We start from the raw sequence: 18,175 nt of genomic DNA on the forward strand, positions 1-18,175 counted from the left end.
TCTCTCCCTGTATAGTCTTCGAAATAAAAGGGAGAAAAATAATAAAGGTCCGTTGCTCTTCTCCGCTCGAAGCATTCCCAAGGTATCGTTAATAGTTTCGACGCGCAAAACATAAAACAGTGTGGCGCATTGTTCGGACGAAATCGCAGCAACGAAAACGTGACGAAAATAAATATTTGCGAAAACAATGGAGCGTCGACTGAAGGCACGAAACGAACAAGCGACCCACGAATGCCATCGACGATTGAACGTTTTGAATTCTATCAAAAGTGCTGTCCAATCCATCGTTCGAGCAAGCGGTTCGATCGGCGCTCGTTCCTGTTCTCCCTCTGCTCCATGAATTTTCCTCATTCGCGTCTCCTGAACGCTCGTTCCATACCAAAAAACCAATCGCAAACATCAATCCGTATTTAAGCTCCAACTTCTTGTTGCGTGCAGAGGAGCAACAACGACTTCGTGTTTAGTTGTCTAAATTGAGTTAACTTCATCGGAAAGTTCCAAATTTACTGATTGTTTAATCGACCATTAGCGGAGAGACGCGATCGCGAGAAAGCACGTCAACGGGAGTCGCAAAATTCCCGTTACGATTAGATAATCGACGCCACGAACTGATCGATCCCCTTATTATTGTTAGGATAATAGGGGGTGGTTCAATTGAGTTTACACTAAATTAACACGTATAAATTAATGTTTATTCCAACAACTTTGTAAAGTGGATAGTTACGCTGGTTCGTATGTACAAGTTAAGTAGGTGATTGATCTAAGGGTAGAATCCTGATAAAGATATGTTGACTCTTCTAATGATGAAGAATAAGTGAAATCTAGTGACGATGCTGTGTCGGAGGAAAGCTAGAGATGGGTGCGTCTAACGCACGGGACCATCGGATTTGTTGATGACAATTTCGATTAGGAAAGTGAGAGCAGTAGACGTTGCTTCTGATTGGATAATAAGAAGGTTGGTGGACTAGGAAGGGTCTTGGCCGCCCTCGATAGAAAGCTGCTAGTGGGACGCATCATAGGTGAGAAAAGCTAACTTTCCCGTGTCTTCTCGTAGTAAACAATAAACTTTTTGTTCGGCCTGAAGGACCTTAGCTAGAAAATTCCCGAGATTTATGGTAGGTCCTTAAGGCTATTGAGGGCACGCAGTATGGATGTGTAGACATCTGGTTGTCATCTTGCCCGCGGTGTGCAGCCTGGTCTAGGTAGAGTGTCGCCAGACGTAACACTGATATATTGCAATTCATAACGTATCAGAGATATCTTCCTGTCTTTAAAAATCTTGCTTTTATACGATTTACGTCGTTCACGACAGAAATTGTTACACTACCAAGAACTAACTGTAATTAGGACTGAGAATTGAGAGAACTATCATCGATGCGCGTCAAAGAACCACCAGTGTTCTATCTATCAGGCTTTGACCTCTGACTTTTTCAACGACGTGCTCGAAAGTTGCTCGATCTCTATGGCAAAAAACAAAAGTAAAAAAGTAATCGCCGATAGAAGATGAGACGAAACTGCAAGGGTAGAAGCCTGAACGGAGGTGGTGCGACGAGTATATCGGTTTTAAAGCGAGCCACCTTCGTGTGTGCAGCTCGGCATATTAATTGGCAGTGCAATTTACACGCTGGAGCTGTCTTTCAAGTTGGGCCATCGGTGTTACGAACAACGAACAAAGCGAGTCTCGCCGTCCGGCAAAGTTAATTAGCCGTTCGAGGCCCGCCAACTACGAATAACGACGTTAACGATGCTTATCGGGTTGTCCCGTGTCCGAGATCGGTTCATAGCAGCTCGGCACGTTCCTGTAGCTACGAGATACCCGTTGCTCGATAACAACTAAAGTACACTAGACCTTTCTGTGTATTCTTTCGGATGCCCCTTTCTTTCGTGAATTAAGTTGCTTCGAAATTAAATCTTTGCGACGGTTGTATTTTCCTGACAATTCACTCTCTGCAACTTTTCAAGTTTCTATGAAATTCGAAGATCCCTTACGTACATAGATCGAGTGCAAGAGTTGATACGGCGTGGATGAGTCGAATCGTAATCGAAATTTAACCTACGCAAAATTAATTTTAGGTTGGCGAGTAAAATCCTAACTCAACCTCCTCCTAGCAGTGTCTTCCGACATTACCAGATCGAGCGCAGCCAATTCAGAAATATAAGTTGGCGAGAAAACGAGCAAGAATGCGTAATAACATATTGCCGCTATAAAACGATAGCTGCGGCAAGTGATCCGCAAGAAAAGAGAAATACGAGGAAACACGTTTCTAGGGCGAATTTAAAATCGCGATCTAGTGTATATGGAATAACCGACGTGCTGTTCTCTGCCTCTTATTTTCACCTACGTAAACAAGCAGCATTTTACACCAGCGGTATTCTCCTAGAATAAAACTTAACTTCTTAAATCCTCGGAAAGACCCTGAGAGGCTTGGAGTTCTCTTCGCCAACTTGTTGCCCTCGTTTCTCTTATTCATAGCGTGAAAAAAAAAAAACGGAAGCGCTGTAAAACATTCAGAACGGCGGAACGTCTGGATGTCGTTTTTCTGGCTATCAATTCTCGCGACGAAAAGGGAGCTCGTAGGACAGTGTAAATAAGAGAACAGTAATAACTACGAAGTGAGCGGAGGCGTGTTCCTTGTTCCACTTGGAAGGTGGCCTCTCTCGAGTTACGAAGCGTAACAAGATGTTTTTTCTGTCGTGCAAAGAGGAACGTAGAGCGAGAAAAACCGTGAAGCGGAAGGTTTGAACGGTTGTTCGGATGTCTAGGACAACGTCGTGCCGAGAATAACCTCGATGCAAAGACAGATAGTGCTCGAGACGTAGATACCGAAGTGGAAGATCCTCGTCGCTGGTAAGACGTCGCGGAGGACTCGAACAGATGCCACGAAACGAAGCGTATACACCACGCCTCGTTTCTTATTGGCAAAACGAACAACTCCTACTTCCGATCCTTTCAATTTTATAGATTGAATCGTCGTTTAAAGTGATACGTCGTTTAGGGGAAACGAAACGTTGTCGATCTTTGACGATTACGAGTTGGAAAAATTTGCTAAATTATAATTTTTACGATATTCCATAATGTTATTTCGTTTAAAATTATTATCAATCGGCAATGGTTCTACGATTTTGCATCGCCTTGGAGATTATTTTTCTCGTCATCGAAGGCAATCGGATTTACGAGCTGATTTCTTCAAACATCGTCTACGAACGGGTTCATTTTTTAAAAATAATAGTCGACAGACTCGAGTTTCCCCTTTCCATCGATATCTAAGGATTTTCATCGATTGTTTCCTATTCCCGCAGCTGCTATACCGAGCCGCAAAGAAATCTCCTTGATCGTATCGTAAAACCTGGAAAAGATTCCGGATTATTCGAAAGCAGCGGAGTAAAATGGACGAACGTGGCCTGGATCTCCTGCCAGTCGTACGAATATGACTGTAAACGTATGATTTTTATTTCGAGCGAACCAGAAACTAGAATTTTTCTCGTTACGATAAACTTCTCTCCTTCGATTAACAATTCTTTCGAGCGTTATCGAACGACAGAGAAAAGAAAGTGTTAAGGTTATTCGATGTTTGTGGAATTAAAGAAACGCGTGGGTAAATTGTAAGGTATTGTAAGTATATATTTATTGCGAATGTAAAGTACAAAGTGTGGAATACATTGTAAGCTGGTCCAGATCCGCACGCAATGTTACCCTGAGACTAAAAGAACGCTGAAGCCAACGTCGCACGTGTGTCGCTTATGGTCTGTCGTCGACGCATTCTTTTGTCTATGCGCTATCGATGATCTCGGCGCTTGAGAAAGCCGAAGACCAGATATAGAGCTTTCCTAGAAGTGTCGATCGCTTCAACAGAAAGGAAAGAGGTGAGAAATTTTTTGACAGGTTTTTCGTATCAGCGAAAATTTTGTTCTCGCGGAAGCATTATTCGCTCGTTATTTCGTCGAGGAACTTCGGGAACGAAATAGTTTGCACGCTAAATTATAGCAAGTTTTCAGTATCTGATTACCGGAATCACAGCGTGTAATAAATATTTCAGCGATATTCAAGCTCGACCCGAATTTCGTAATTACGTTACGCGGCCAGGCTTCCGGAGCTCCCGTGGCGTCATAAAATTTTCAAAAACTCCGAGCTTCTGTAATTTTACGACGGACAGCTTTCGCTATGAATCCTCTCCAGGAAACAACGTGCTATATGCTTCTCAGCTTTCTCAACTTTCACCTGTAATCGTTCGTTAGAAACAGAAATAAAAAAAAGAAGAGAGAACGTACTCCTAAAAAGTAATTACGCTAATTACGAAATTACGTTTCAAGCATTTCTACAGAATCACGCAAACGCAATCGACCCCTCACGCATACTATCTAATTTTAATGCATAACTTCCGACCAGATAATCACGGTATTGATTATTCTCGACTACAGAAATATGAGTTTCGTTCGGGAAATTGTAGACCCTCGATTATCCGAATAAGCTTACTCACAAGTACACTACGAATATTTATGCGAATTCATGTCTTTATGAACGTAATTGAAAAAATGGAACTTAGATGGAAAATTATTAAATATCGTAACGAGAATCTACTATTGGATTGGCAACTAAGCGATTGCGGATTTTATCATTAGATGGTATTGACAAAATTCGCAATCACTTAGTTGCCAACACAATATATTGGATATTTTACATAGTTTTCTATCTGCTGCTAAATATTTTCTATAAATACATCAAAATCCACGGTCTATTTACAAGTATTTTTCTAATTTGCTATCGTCTCAAGAAACTTAAATGCGTTCGACACGATCTTCTTGTTCTTCGTTTCTTCGTTTCTTTAAATTGGATACCTCGCAGGGAGCAATGAATGCGGATCGACCGCACGAAATTATAAATTCAGGCTAAACCCGTTACGTGCCCAACGTTGCTTGTCAAAAAAGTGGTTGTTGGTCGTGTTGGTGCGCGCTCGAGGGGAAAAATTGGCCGAGCTGCATATCGCAACGAGCCGCCACTTTCGGCCGTGCCACGTTGATTTACAATACCATGGAAGATCGTGCCTTCGAAAGCTTCGACGAGATTCGTGCTTCGTTCATCGATTTCCAATCGCTTTATCCTCGTGGACGACGCGCGCAACGCTATAATATATGGAAAGGACGGAAATACGATGCGTCGCGATACGACCCGGAAATATTGCGAGCGGAAACGAAATTGCGGATACTTCCGGTTTCTAGAGACGTTTGATACCGATAGAATAAATCGCAGGCAAATTTCGCTACTTCAACTGTTTGTAGCAATGTACGCGTTGGATTGTCCCGAAAATTTCTTTCGTTTCGTAAGGAAATAATAGATGCACAACATTCTTTGTTCTATATTTTGTTCTGACGTTTGATAGCGATAGAATAAATCGCAGGCAAATTTCGCTACTTCAACTGTTTGTAGCAATGTACGCGTTGGATTGTCCCGAAAATTTCTTTCGTTTCGTAAGAAAATAATAGATGCACAACATTTTTTGTTTTATATTTTGTTCTGACGTTTGATAGCGATAGAATAAATCGCAGGCAAATTTCGCTACTTCAACTGTTTGCAGCAATGTACGCGTTGGACTGTCCCGAAAGTTTCTTTCGTTTCGTAAGAAAATAATAGATGCACAACATTCTTTGTTTTATATTTTGTTCTATTGCAACGAAATAGATCGTGCATAATTAGATAAAATAATATAAAAGGAAAAATATCTGTTATTTGCTTATAAAGCGAAAGAAAGTTTCACAGATATCAAGTATACGAAAATACGATAGCGAATATAACGAAAGTAAACCTGATAGACCAAGAATTTTAACGAGGAACGAATGATGATAATATTTCTTTGTTGCGTGGCAGTAAAAATGTACGCTACGATCGAGCGATTTAAAACATAAATAATAGAATATATCGGATTAGAATAATAGATTATGAGCCATTACGATATTCACGTTCATTTTATATCAGAAATAAGAATACGATAACAGGGAAAGCTAAGGAGTAGATGTAAATATCGATCAAAGTATGAACCGACTCGATAATTGAAAGAATTCTAACCAGATATTGTAGTTTCAGTGCTTCCAAAAGGATCAATTTGATATAGAAAAATTCTGTATCGAGTTATTATCTCAACTTTATCGATGCTTGTTAAAAAATTCCTGTTTCTTACCGATACATCGATATGTCGTTTCGTGCAGATCGTAACTACGGCTTCTTCTTCGCCGTTGGCACGAGTATCTGCATCTCGACTGCAAAGCTCGCTTATCGATTTTTCGTAACGTTATCCTGGACGGGCGGACGAATAGGAAAATGTAAAACTGCAGGAGGCGAACATCTGGTGCATGCGTTAGACAAATCGATCGCGTATCGTCGCAGAGTCGTACTCGAAGGTTAAATCGGATAAAATACAAATAACTACCAGGTAGAACGTGCTAGGAACATGAGGAAAAACAAGCACCGGGCTTATAATTTCCCAGCAAATAACTGTCCGACCTTCGAATCGAATGTAAAACGAGAGTCGTATCGAAGACAATTGTATCGAAATAAATTCCAGAATCATTTCCACGCGATTACTCTCGAAATACGCTCGGTACTTCGATCTCCAATGTTGCATTACACTTTAACGTACATGTACATGTATAGCGGAAAAATTATCGAACGTGCCTCTATTCTTGTCAATTAATTTTTCAAAAAGTTTCCAAAAGTTAGACTTTAACGACTGTTACGCCGTATGAAGCGGCCAACAAGTCAGCCCTTGTTACCTGACTGTCAACGGCCCTCATACCGTTATTCTGACATTCTACAGACCCAAGGACCCACCATATACTCTAACGATAGTTTAATGGCTAACGTATATAGATGGGTCAATCGGTCTGCACTAAAATTACGGGACGTAGAGTTCCTTTGGCTCTTCAAGCTCTCGCGACAGTCAACTGTTCGTACGACAATCGGACGATCATATTGACTCTACGTTCTTAGTAATCAGATTCACCGACTTCGCTTGTGTGTGAGAATGTGTATCATTATAAAATTAAAATAAATATACACATTAATAAAACTGTAGACTACAGTTTTATTCCATCTGAACTACCCCTATTATCCCAAAAGAAATACGGGGATCGACCTGCTCGTGGTGTCGATTGATACAATCGTAACGGGAATTTACGACTCCCGTTGACGCGCCTCCTCGCGAACGCGTCTCCGAAAATACAACGACTATCGCTTCCCTTAATGACCATAAAACGAATAGTTGTCAGGTAATCTTATATCGCTAAAGAATTTGTTGAAAGTCGTTGCACGGCGATCAACGAGATTACGAAGGTCGTTGTTGCACCTCTATCGCGATGGGATGGTTAAAACGTTTCGAACAGCGCGTTAAAGAGGAAATCGATTAAACGGTGTCTTTGCCCTCGAGTTTAAAATTCGTTCCCCGTACCTTAAGTATTTCACCGTCTCGCGAACGCGAACTCGTTCTATTAATATTTTCTATACGTTGAAATCCAAAGAGCGCGAAAGTTTCCAGCGAAGAGCAACAGAAAAACGTTGCTAATTTATTTTCCAAAGTAAACCAGGAAGAGGTAAAAGTGAATCCAAACGATGCAAAATTGATTACACCGACACACCGAAACAAACCAGGCAGAATTTATTTCCCGTGGCAAATTGTTTGGTCCCAAGCTGCCGGTTTTATACGAACGATTATTCTTGTAAAACGAAACTGCTATTAACCGTTCCAACTGCGATGCAAATAAATCACTTTGAATCACGCCATCGTATAAAAAAAGCCTAAAAAGCTCTCCGATGAGATTACTAGAATACTTGCACGGTTACAAATACACTGAAAATAAGTTAATTATACTCTCCACTGCGTACGAGCAAAAATCCTCCCCTTTTTCTTCTTCTTTCTAAGTAAAACTTCGATTAAGCCATTCTGCAGTCACTCGATGAAATGAATAATGCATTTCATCCTCGACAGCCTTTTCCCTGTCGCTATAATTGCGTTCCTTCCACAGCAAGGAACCAAGCGCACCGCTGTTGACCAACATAATAAATACGCCAGCCAACATTACAGGACCGCAAAATTAGAAACGTTCCATCCCCCGAGCAAATAGGCTGGTCTAATTCTCGCGAACAATGTGGATCTAGCGCGTCGTGTATTTTGATTATATTACGACTGAAATCTACGTGCGATGAAATTTCACCTGTGACGGTCTTTAAGTATTGATTTCTTAACTCTCGTCTGTGTCTTTTAACAATTTGCATCTTTCCAAAACGAATAAAATCGAGTTAACCTGTTACTTAATTATCGGTTGGATCAAGTCTCATTGGAACTCCATCCCGATAGAATTTCACGGACGAGAAACTGGTGGATTATGAGCAGACTGGAGTTTCACGCGAGCAACCGTATCGAAAATAAACGTAACACGGTGTGAATTTTAAGCCATTGCGCTTTAATAAGCGCTTGTACGAGTCAGACGGCCCGTTTCGCGTTCAATTAACACGAGAAAATCAATTTTTACCCGATCCTGGCGTAAAAATAATTATTAACGACACGGTTCAAGTACACGAAAGCATACGGATCGTTCGTCGAGTTTCAATGCGACGCGTTTCAGACGAGAGTTCCAAGATCGTGCGAAAATTCGATGAAACGCGTCCTCTCTATACGGCAACACTCTTCCTCTTCTCTTTTAAAATTCCTTAATTTGTTGGAATCGGAAGTTAGATTATACAAGATGGAAGATAATAATAGGAGTCAAGAGAATTAGAATTTAGATGATTTTGCAAAGAGTTTTCTCTATGGAAAAGAAATTAACAGAATCTTTTATTCGAGACGTACGACACCGAAAGATATGAATTTCATGATAAAGATAAAATAGTTATACAAGATGGAAGATAGTAATAGGAGTCAAGAGAATTAGAATTTAGATGATTTTGCAAAGAGTTTTCTTTATGGAAAAGAAATTGACAGATTCTTTTATTCAAGACGTACGACACCGAAAGATATGAATTTCATGATAAAAATAAAATGGTTATACAAGATGAAAGATAATAGTAGGAGTCAAGAGAATTAGAATTCAGACGATTTTGCAAAGAGTTTTCTTTGTGGAAAAGAAATTAACAGATTCTTTTATTCGAGACGTACGACATCGAAAGATATGAATTTCATGATAAAGATAAAATAGTTATACAAGATGAAAGATAATAGTAGGAGTCAAGAGAATTAGAATTCAGACGATTTTGCAAAGAGTTTTCTTTGTGGAAAAGAAATTAACAGATTCTTTTATTCGAGACGTACGACATCGAAAGATATGAATTTCATGATAAAGATAAAATGGTTATACAAGATGGAAGATAGTAATAGGAGTCAAGAGAATTAGAATTTAGATGAGTTTGCAAAGAGTTTTCTCTATGGAAAAGAAATTAACAGATTCTTATATTCGAGACGTACGACACCGAAAGATATGAATTTCATGATAAAGATAAAATGGTTATACAAGATGGAAGATAGTAATAGGAGTCAAGAGAATTAGAATTTAGATGATTTTGCAAAGAGTTTTCTCTATGGAAAAGAAATTGACAGATTCTTTTATTCGAGACGTACGACACCAAAAGATATGAATTTCATCGTGATAAAGATAAAATGGCAATCCAGTAGTAATTTAGAAGTTGAACAGTGGTTGTGTTCCGATTGTTAACGCAGGAAGTCGGAAGTTTCGTGGATTCCCGACGGAGCGTTTCCTCCACGTTGGAAATTCCTGGAAACTTGGGAATATTTTTGCTTAAAATAACGGTAACTTTTCAGGAAACCGCGGACCACAAACCTTGATAGAAGAATCTCGAGGCACGGTCACGAAGACAAGTCGGAGTTTCGTTTCGAGCATCTTCTTTCTCAAATTGCTTAGTTTAAGAGGGAAACGTCACGGTCACGTTATCGATTCAACCTGAAATTCCACGATTTCGTAGCGATGCAGCGCGATGATCTGATTCGACAAACGCGTGTAGAAATTTGAACGAAAATAACGATTATTTTAATCGAAAGATGCGAAAAAATATCTGCTAAAAATGAATTAACTGATACTCTTGTGTCCGTTAAGCAATTTTTGCGTTAATTCCTATCGCTATCAACTAGGTAAGTACGTGTTTCGTTATCGAGCAATTCGATTTTCCGAGCCACCTCGGTCCTAATTGGTTCGGAGAATTAACCGACGCTCTAATAAATGACTATCATATTCTACACACTGAACTTTACGATCTACACTTTCCTTCGCGCTGTATTACGTAGCGTACACTTTACACTAAACTACGTGTACAGTACACGGAACACGCTACAGGGACAAAGATTATCTCTGGTTCAGACAGTGGACTGCGCTTTAAAGTATTCGTGACAAAAGCAACGATCCCTTAAGAGAGGCAACAAACGGTCCAAGAGCATGTACATCAGCGGGATGGCGTGAAATAGCGAGGATTCAAGTGGTTGGTCCGGTTGCTTCTGCTCACGGCCACGTTCCACCGTCGGAGACTTGAAAAACACGAGCACGAAGAGCTATTCCAAGCGCTTTGATGACCATACAAAAGAGGCCTGCCGAGAACACATAGGTAGCTCAACAGGTAGCACTGAGAGTACCTTCCTCCCTGGCGTGTTCTCACAGTTCCCACCCTTGCCTTCTTTCTTACTCGACGAGAGCCTCCCCTGTGCCTACACACGTTTCACCTGAGCATTGACACTATTCAATGCCCTCTCCGCGCTTTGGGAATTTTCAAACTAGTTTCCGAAACGCGACATTCCTGGTCTACCTAGTTTGGCAGAAAGATCGAATATTGGACAGAAACTTTGTTGCCAATTTAACCTGAATATCTCTAAATAATATAAAAACTTTGTCGCAGTCTCGACGTCAAATCGAATCGGCAAAGTGATAACTTAACGCCATCGTCTCTAATTTCACGTGCACTACGTTATACGTAAATATTTCATCATCGAGCTGCAAAGGTGATCGGTTTACCGTGAAATGACCAATGATGTAAGGACTCCATGTAAGGATACGACACGAGGAATTCTTGAAGGCAGAAAAACAAGCGCACCAGGTCGAAATATCCTTCGGTTTCTTCCTGCGAATTCTTCTTTCATCTTTTTGATCAAAAAATACTGCATAGCCATACAACCAAGGATTATGAACGGTCGACTGAATATTCACTGGCATTACCAACGGTCAAAGAACGGATTTCGACAGATGTGTTCGAACAATCGTGATACGCCAAGAAAGAAAGACTCTGTCAGCGTTTTCGCTATTTCGTAGTCCGGCGAATCGAACGTTCCGCACAGCTTTCACGTTCCGCGAAAACAACGCCGAATCGTTCGATCGATTCCTATTTAATTTACCAGCACTCTCGATCGTTCATGATACAACAAAGATGAGTCCTGGAATTGAATTTGCCTAGATAACGAGCTAATTAGGCTGATCGAGGTGCAAGTGAAGAACATGTGAAGGAATAATGGCTCGTTCCTTGATTGTACGTGTCATTAAAATGGAGAGCCTTTAATCTCTGGTTCGAGAGAGTCTCGGTTAGTGAATTGGTCGATAATTCACGGCCGAAGCTCGAGTGGTTTCGATTGGCTGAAACACGCTCGTAAAAAGGAGAGCTGCGCAGCTGGTGCAACGCTCCTTTAAACGAATAGAGTCGTTGAGTAAATTAAGCGTAGCAGGTGACAAGGATTTTCATCGATGAAGGTTTTTTCATTACGCTAACGAGCTCTTGCTGAGCTGTATCCCACATTTGATCAGGCTTACGCCGAGGTTCTTAATCTCTTGATCCTACGAATTCTTCAAAGGGAATCCGAGAATTTCCCCTTGTTGCTCGCGCAATGTTATTATCGAATTTCTATTTCGACGGATATGAAATGGCGTGTGAAAGATTAAACCGACTTTCCGCTGCCTTTCGTGCAAGCAGGAATTTTACCATCGATTCCTCGTGTAGTTTTCCTTTCAGTTAACGTTCCTTTGATCTCTGCTCTCGAAAAGCCTGCCAAATGTTTTCCAAGATTACCGTCGTTCACTTTTTCCACAGAGAAGAAGAACAAAATGATACATCACTAGTGAATATTCTACGTTTGCCAAAAGTTACACGATCGTGCGAACAAGTTATGAAAAGATAAACATTAATTAAATTCCAAAGGCATTGCACAGTCACGAAAATCGCCATCGGCCTGACACTTGCGAGGGCTCGACGGCAAAGAGGTCGTCCGGATCGAACGACTTGCCACGACCTCGTTCTGCCTATCCGCGCCGGATCTCGACGTCCGGAAACCATCCCCCGAATTCCCTAAATCGTCTGGCCGACCTTTCTCGTCGGTCGACAACAACATGTCCCTGAGCATCTCCAACAATTCCACTTCGTTCTTCATTCCCAGCTCTTCGATCACGCGGAGAACATTTAGCATATCCCCTCTCTGTTCCTCGATCTTATCCTCGTACCCGACCAACTTGCAGGATCCTCTGTCCGTCGCTTTCTCGCTATCCTCTTCCTCGTTACCGGACGCCTGTTTTACATTCTCCAACACGGATCCTTCCTCCTCTATGACGTACGTAGCCATCGTGTTCACGCTTCTTCCGGATACTGTGCTATTATTTTCACGCTTCGGCGTATCTTCCTCCTCCTGTACGTTGTCTCCTCCTCTATCCGCTATCTTCTCCAAATTATCTTCATCGTTTCTACTTTCTTCTTCTCGCGCATCGATGGTGGATATAAAAGAGGTTAAGGAAGAGCTAGAAGACGAAGGAGAAATTTTCTTCCTCTCGATATCTACTCTGAACGTGGCACAACCTTGAGAATCGTACTGATCCTTTTCGAGATCCGATCGAGCGGTACATTCGCGGTAAGTGCTGGCTAAATTCGCTGTCTTGTTCGACCGCGTCGTTATCTCCCCGTCTTCGTCAACCGACGTGTCCTCGTTGCCGGAATCGTCTCTTCGCTCGATAATCGCTTTCCTCTGCGAGAATACCGTAGTTGTCACGGTTCCCTTGCGGCTGACAAACAGACTCAGATCTTGCTTGCCTTTTTGGCCGTGCGAGATGACGGACTCGACGACCTCCCAGTGGCTGTTCCCGAACGGGATCTTGCGGAGGGCGCGCGCCACTTGGTCGATAAGATCGCGGATGTAGGACAGCATTGGAGTATCACCCTCTTCCTCGGTGATCTTCGCCGCTATCTGTAGCTCCTCCAGCGATTCCACGAATCTGCCTAACTTCGCTAGGCTTTGACCTTGAAAAACAAATCGAAGAAGAATGAATGGGAGCGTTGCGTTGAAAGATGCCAATGATCTGCAGCGTACGAATCTTTAAACTGACAACGAGTGCTTGAAATTGCAACGCGAGCAAACAACACACGCTCGCGTAAGGTATTTCAAAATGGTTACGGAGAGGAAGAAGAGAAAAATTAGAGAAACGAGAAAAAAGAATCCGTTTATGCAGTGGATGTGTAAAAATGATAGATAATCGTCTTAGTTAATAACGCGTTATTTACTATTAAAGCAAATGTTGTAATTTTGTCTCCTTCGAAAACGTAGTACGTCCGCCTCTTTTCCTTATCGCTGTGGTCAAATTGCGATACTAATTGTAATTCGACTGGAACGAGCGGTATCAACGTTCCCACAGACCAACAGTCCGAACTACCTTCGTAACCGTTATCCCTATCGACATTCCGTGCTCTCGGGTGTAAATCGTACTCGCGTGGAAATTGATTTCGGTGTCCGACTGTAGCCAGTTCTACCAGAGGTCTGATGCGCTAAATAGGTTCTAAACCACCCGACGGACAAATTGTAGCACAACAGACAATATATGGTAGACCGAGACAATCGCAGATCATCGGATCGCCGACGATTTATTCTTCCATCTTCCTAAATTTCTACGACACTTGCGATTTTAATATTCTTCTATGACAGTTGCGATATCACGCGACATAAAATTACAAATATAATAGGTTTCATAGAAAAAATAAATTCCACAAACGCGTACCTAGCAACAGCCTTCCATTAAGCATCCACTTCTTCGAATGAGCTTTTGTTGCCGCTTCCACGCACCTGAAACCCATTTCCATTGCTTTTTCATATTTTCCAGTCTCCAAGTAACATCTGCCAATCTCGTGTTTGATCCAAGCCACGGGAATCGGTTTCTTCAAGTGCTTGGACAAGTACTCCCATGCCTTGGCAGCTGCGTCGAGGTGTCCAAAGCTGAGATGCACTTTTCCCAAGGTCACCAATGACCGACAGATCTGAACCACGTCCTCGGTACTCTTCGACAAGCGTATCAAACGCGATACGCTACATACTGCTCGATCGTGTCTTCCCATGGCCACGTGGATCAAGGATAAATAATGATAGGCAGCTATCTGATAGCGACTAGGGTCGTACAAGCCTTCCGATAGCACGAGCAACTCCTGAGTGATCTTCAGAGCGATGGATACTTTTCCGGATTCGAAGGACACCTCTAGATTCTTCAGTGTAGTCTCAGCAAGATTGTTTAATTGTTTGAATATCGTCTTGGATCTTGCTAGCTGAGTATTGGAGATTCGAGGAGACGGAAGGCTCTTCCAGTAGCTTTTGTGGCTGTCGAAATAGCTAAGGGTTGGAGGAAAGGGTAGTGTTTAATCATTTATTTCGTAGGATCTTTGCCTCGGTCTCTGAAACGTGGAAATTGAGAATTTTAGCCTACCCTAAGTAACGCGATCGTTTTATAATTAGATTGATATAGAAAAGACAAATAATTTTTAAAAAATGGTCGGGAAAATTTTAATGCTAATATTAGCAGAAAATCTTGTCAGATATCTTTAGATATTAGAAGATAGAGTTCTTAGACTATTATTATATAAATTGGAGACCAGTAACGAGATAGAATCTATTCCATAGAGCATTGTTTTTATGCAAATGATTTAATTGCCTCGATTCGCATCGAGACGTTCGACTCATTTCCCTGAGGTTCCCATTCCTGTTCCTATTGACGTTAGTCGAGGATCCGTATTCTGAGCCACGTTTCGAATCGTTATCCCGACATTTCGAATACTTTAATCATGGTCTGAAGGCGCATTGATATCATACTCGGTATAGATCAGGTTCTCATAGAATAGACAGATCTGGCAGACCGTAATTTACGTAGACAATCGTCTTACAGGTGGCATGAATATATCATCTTATAGATAGATTGCTCTCGCATAAATCATGAATACCGTGCATCGTCTATTACATTACCAGACTACAATCCTACCAACTGCATGGATCAGAATCCTATTAGCGGTAAATGAAATAAATCAACAAGCTATCGCATCTTTCGCCTTTTTTGATTTCCACGAACAATTTGATTCTAACTCTGCATAGTTAAATTCGCTCTTTTAAATTCTAATCTAATTTTTCACTGTCCTAGGCTTTAAGAAACCCTTGAAACTCGATCATTCGCAACAGATAATCGCACAAAGTTTCAGTTCGCATACTATTACGTACTATCGCTCGATATTTCTTGTTAATAATTTATTCCGATGTTATCCACATTATTAGTCGAACATGTTAGAATTTTCATTGCGAAACGTTTGACGCGACGAACAATAGTATAAAATCGTCGTTTTCGGAAAATAGAAACTCCTATGAAAGAAATTCAGGGTTAAAATTTTCTTCAATTCGATTTTGCTACAAAAGATTCAATAACATTTTCCTCAGCTTCGAAATTTTTCCACGTACTCGGTAATAAATTTTGTAACGTACCTAAGTACCTCGGGGATCGACATAGGTTCGGGCGACTTCTTCAGCTGCTCGTTCGCCATTATGGCAGCGGTTTCTGGACATAGGGCAGCCGTTAATCGCTCTCCAGAGCTGGGTAAAACCTTCCGCAAAGCTTTCGACGGATTATTGCAAGAGCTTATCGTCGCTGCGGTCCTCCTAGCCGCAACACCGTGACTGCTGTCCCTCGGATACAAGTTCGCTGCTCTATGATACAGTACTAATGCCGACTCGTAATCACCGCTGCAAATTGCGATGCAACATTCAAAATTCGTTCGCTTAGCCACGGCGAAATGGACTGACGATTAATCACGGGGAAAGGACAAGGACCTGTTTAAACAACGCTTTAACACCGCGTCATCGGTCGTTGCCTTGTGTACCGTAGCGATGTGCTAATTTCGATAATTAACCGACGCCTAGAGTACAGGCGCAAAATACCAGAAATTATGGAAAATACAACGGTTGAAACAGGCGCTTGGTGACACACGCCAATCGCTCTTTGTTAAATACGATTATAAGGGAAATAGGAAATTTAATTAGATGTGTAGCCAATGAAAAGTTTTCAGTTAATGCTTTGTCATAGTTTGAATCAGACGAATACGTACATGGTGCAGTGCGTTTCAATACAATTGTCTGTAAATTCCTCGGACGTTCTATCGCTCGGGTTTCGGTTTCTGTTTCGAGCTGTACACGTGCTACCGTGTCTGCTTACCGATCGTATGACAAAGAATTTGTAATATTTGCACGAGCGTAATAACGCAGGCAAAAATTATCCGATTTCGTAGTTTCACTGATCGTTTGAAATTATATCGCGTGAAATTCATGTGGTTTTGAAGCGTTGCTATAATGTCCATGGTCTCATCAAACCGTTTACAATAATTCCTCTGTAATTCCTTTGAATGTACCATATCAAAGGCTTTGTACAACTCGAAACATTCATTTCGCTTGTTGTTACGTATTTGGAATTGCGGAGGAGATTATTTTGAAGATTTTTACCTTTGAACATATTATCGAAGAATATTGCCTTAAATCGAAATACAATTTGAATATTAACAAACGACAGTTTATCGATGATCGCTTTAACGATCTGAAATAACGTTACCGCACGTACAATGAATGAAACCTAATCCATTAATTACGATACGCATCTGTATGTGTGAAATGCATTTCGTAACGTATTAAATTTCAACAACACGCAACATACTAAAAGACAATTGGATTTCGATGGGAGAGCTAACATTGTCATCGACATAATTCTATCATGACGTCTTTAATGGTGGAACATTCACCCTGGTCACGATTAATTATGCAAAAATGATTAAACGATACAGTCACGGTTTCTCTAATAGTCTGTACGGCCATTTCAAGGAAATAAATTCATTTCGCTGATGAAATCGTTGAAATCGATGCGTAGTAAAGGCCTGACCAAAGCGCGCAATTAAATTTCAAGCGAAACAATTCCAATAATTGCGGTTTAGTTTCTATTTCAACTTTCAGCTCGAAATTTCCGCTTCCACTCGATCCGAAGGGAAAGTTGATAAAACGATAGTAGAACGTTGATAACAAAACGAACGCAAACACAACACCAGCTGCTTCGTCGGTTTTTCTACGCTTTGTTGTCTGTATTCTCGAAAAATTCAGTTTTATCAAAGCATCGGTGTATCAACGTTTACAAAATAAATTGTAACGCGATATACGAACGCTATTCCAGGTCGCGTTTTAAAGTGAAAAGATTTGCTTGGAAAATTACGCTGTCGAAAGTTCGTGAATGAAATTGAAAACGTCAACTGTCGAATTTGTAATAGTTACTTCTTGGGCGGAGTGGTTAGCCTCGTGGAATCTTCTGAAGGGAATAAAATATACAAATTTTGCAAATCTTGCCTGCGGTATAGTTGGTCAGCTTCGCGATGCAAAGATTGCGCGTATTCTCGATTATTCTTCGAGACCACCTTGCAATCGCTTTTCTTGTGATCGAGACGCGCGCGACTTTCCGCATTTTCCACCGCTTTCCTTGTATCGTTCAAATCCTCCGAGTTGCCTCTCAGGCCTCTGCTCGCGAGGACCGCCATCAACGTTTGAACTGACGCTGACGTTTGTCTCGTTGAAATCTCGCCTGAATTTTGCCATAATTATGGTACTTTGAAGTTTGCCAATAATTTTACGATATTTGAAAATATAAACGGGAAGCTTTACGCATCCGGATTCTACGATAAATTCAGTTATTTCTAAAAGATCGATTTATATTTTTTAAATCCTCTTACGCGCACGAACATACACATACAAAATAGAATGAATATTATTGCGAATTTGCAAGCGAGAGTAATGGTTTCATAAAAAGAAATCAATGAAACAGGTGCGAGCCAAATTTATACAATTACATTAACAGAGTATAGGTTCGCGAACTAAACGCAAAT

General features: G+C 41.1%; 2 protein-coding genes across 2 annotated transcripts in view; one reads left to right on the plus strand and one right to left on the minus strand.

Annotated features, from left to right (window-relative positions):
• Positions 1 to 18,175, plus strand: part of LOC139992050 (uncharacterized) — a 103,816-nt gene that overhangs the window by 70,988 nt on the left and 14,653 nt on the right. The window lies entirely within an intron of this gene.
• LOC139992051 (uncharacterized) lies at positions 10,182 to 16,066 on the minus strand (the record flags this gene model as incomplete). Its single annotated transcript, XM_072012566.1, has 3 exons — positions 10,182 to 13,258; positions 14,011 to 14,612; positions 15,747 to 16,066. Coding segments are annotated over 3 exons (2,025 nt in total), but the record flags the coding sequence as incomplete, so codon positions are not given.

Source organism: Bombus fervidus, chromosome 11, assembly GCF_041682495.2.
Source record: "Bombus fervidus isolate BK054 chromosome 11, iyBomFerv1, whole genome shotgun sequence".
NCBI classification, from domain to species: domain Eukaryota; kingdom Metazoa; phylum Arthropoda; class Insecta; order Hymenoptera; family Apidae; genus Bombus; species Bombus fervidus.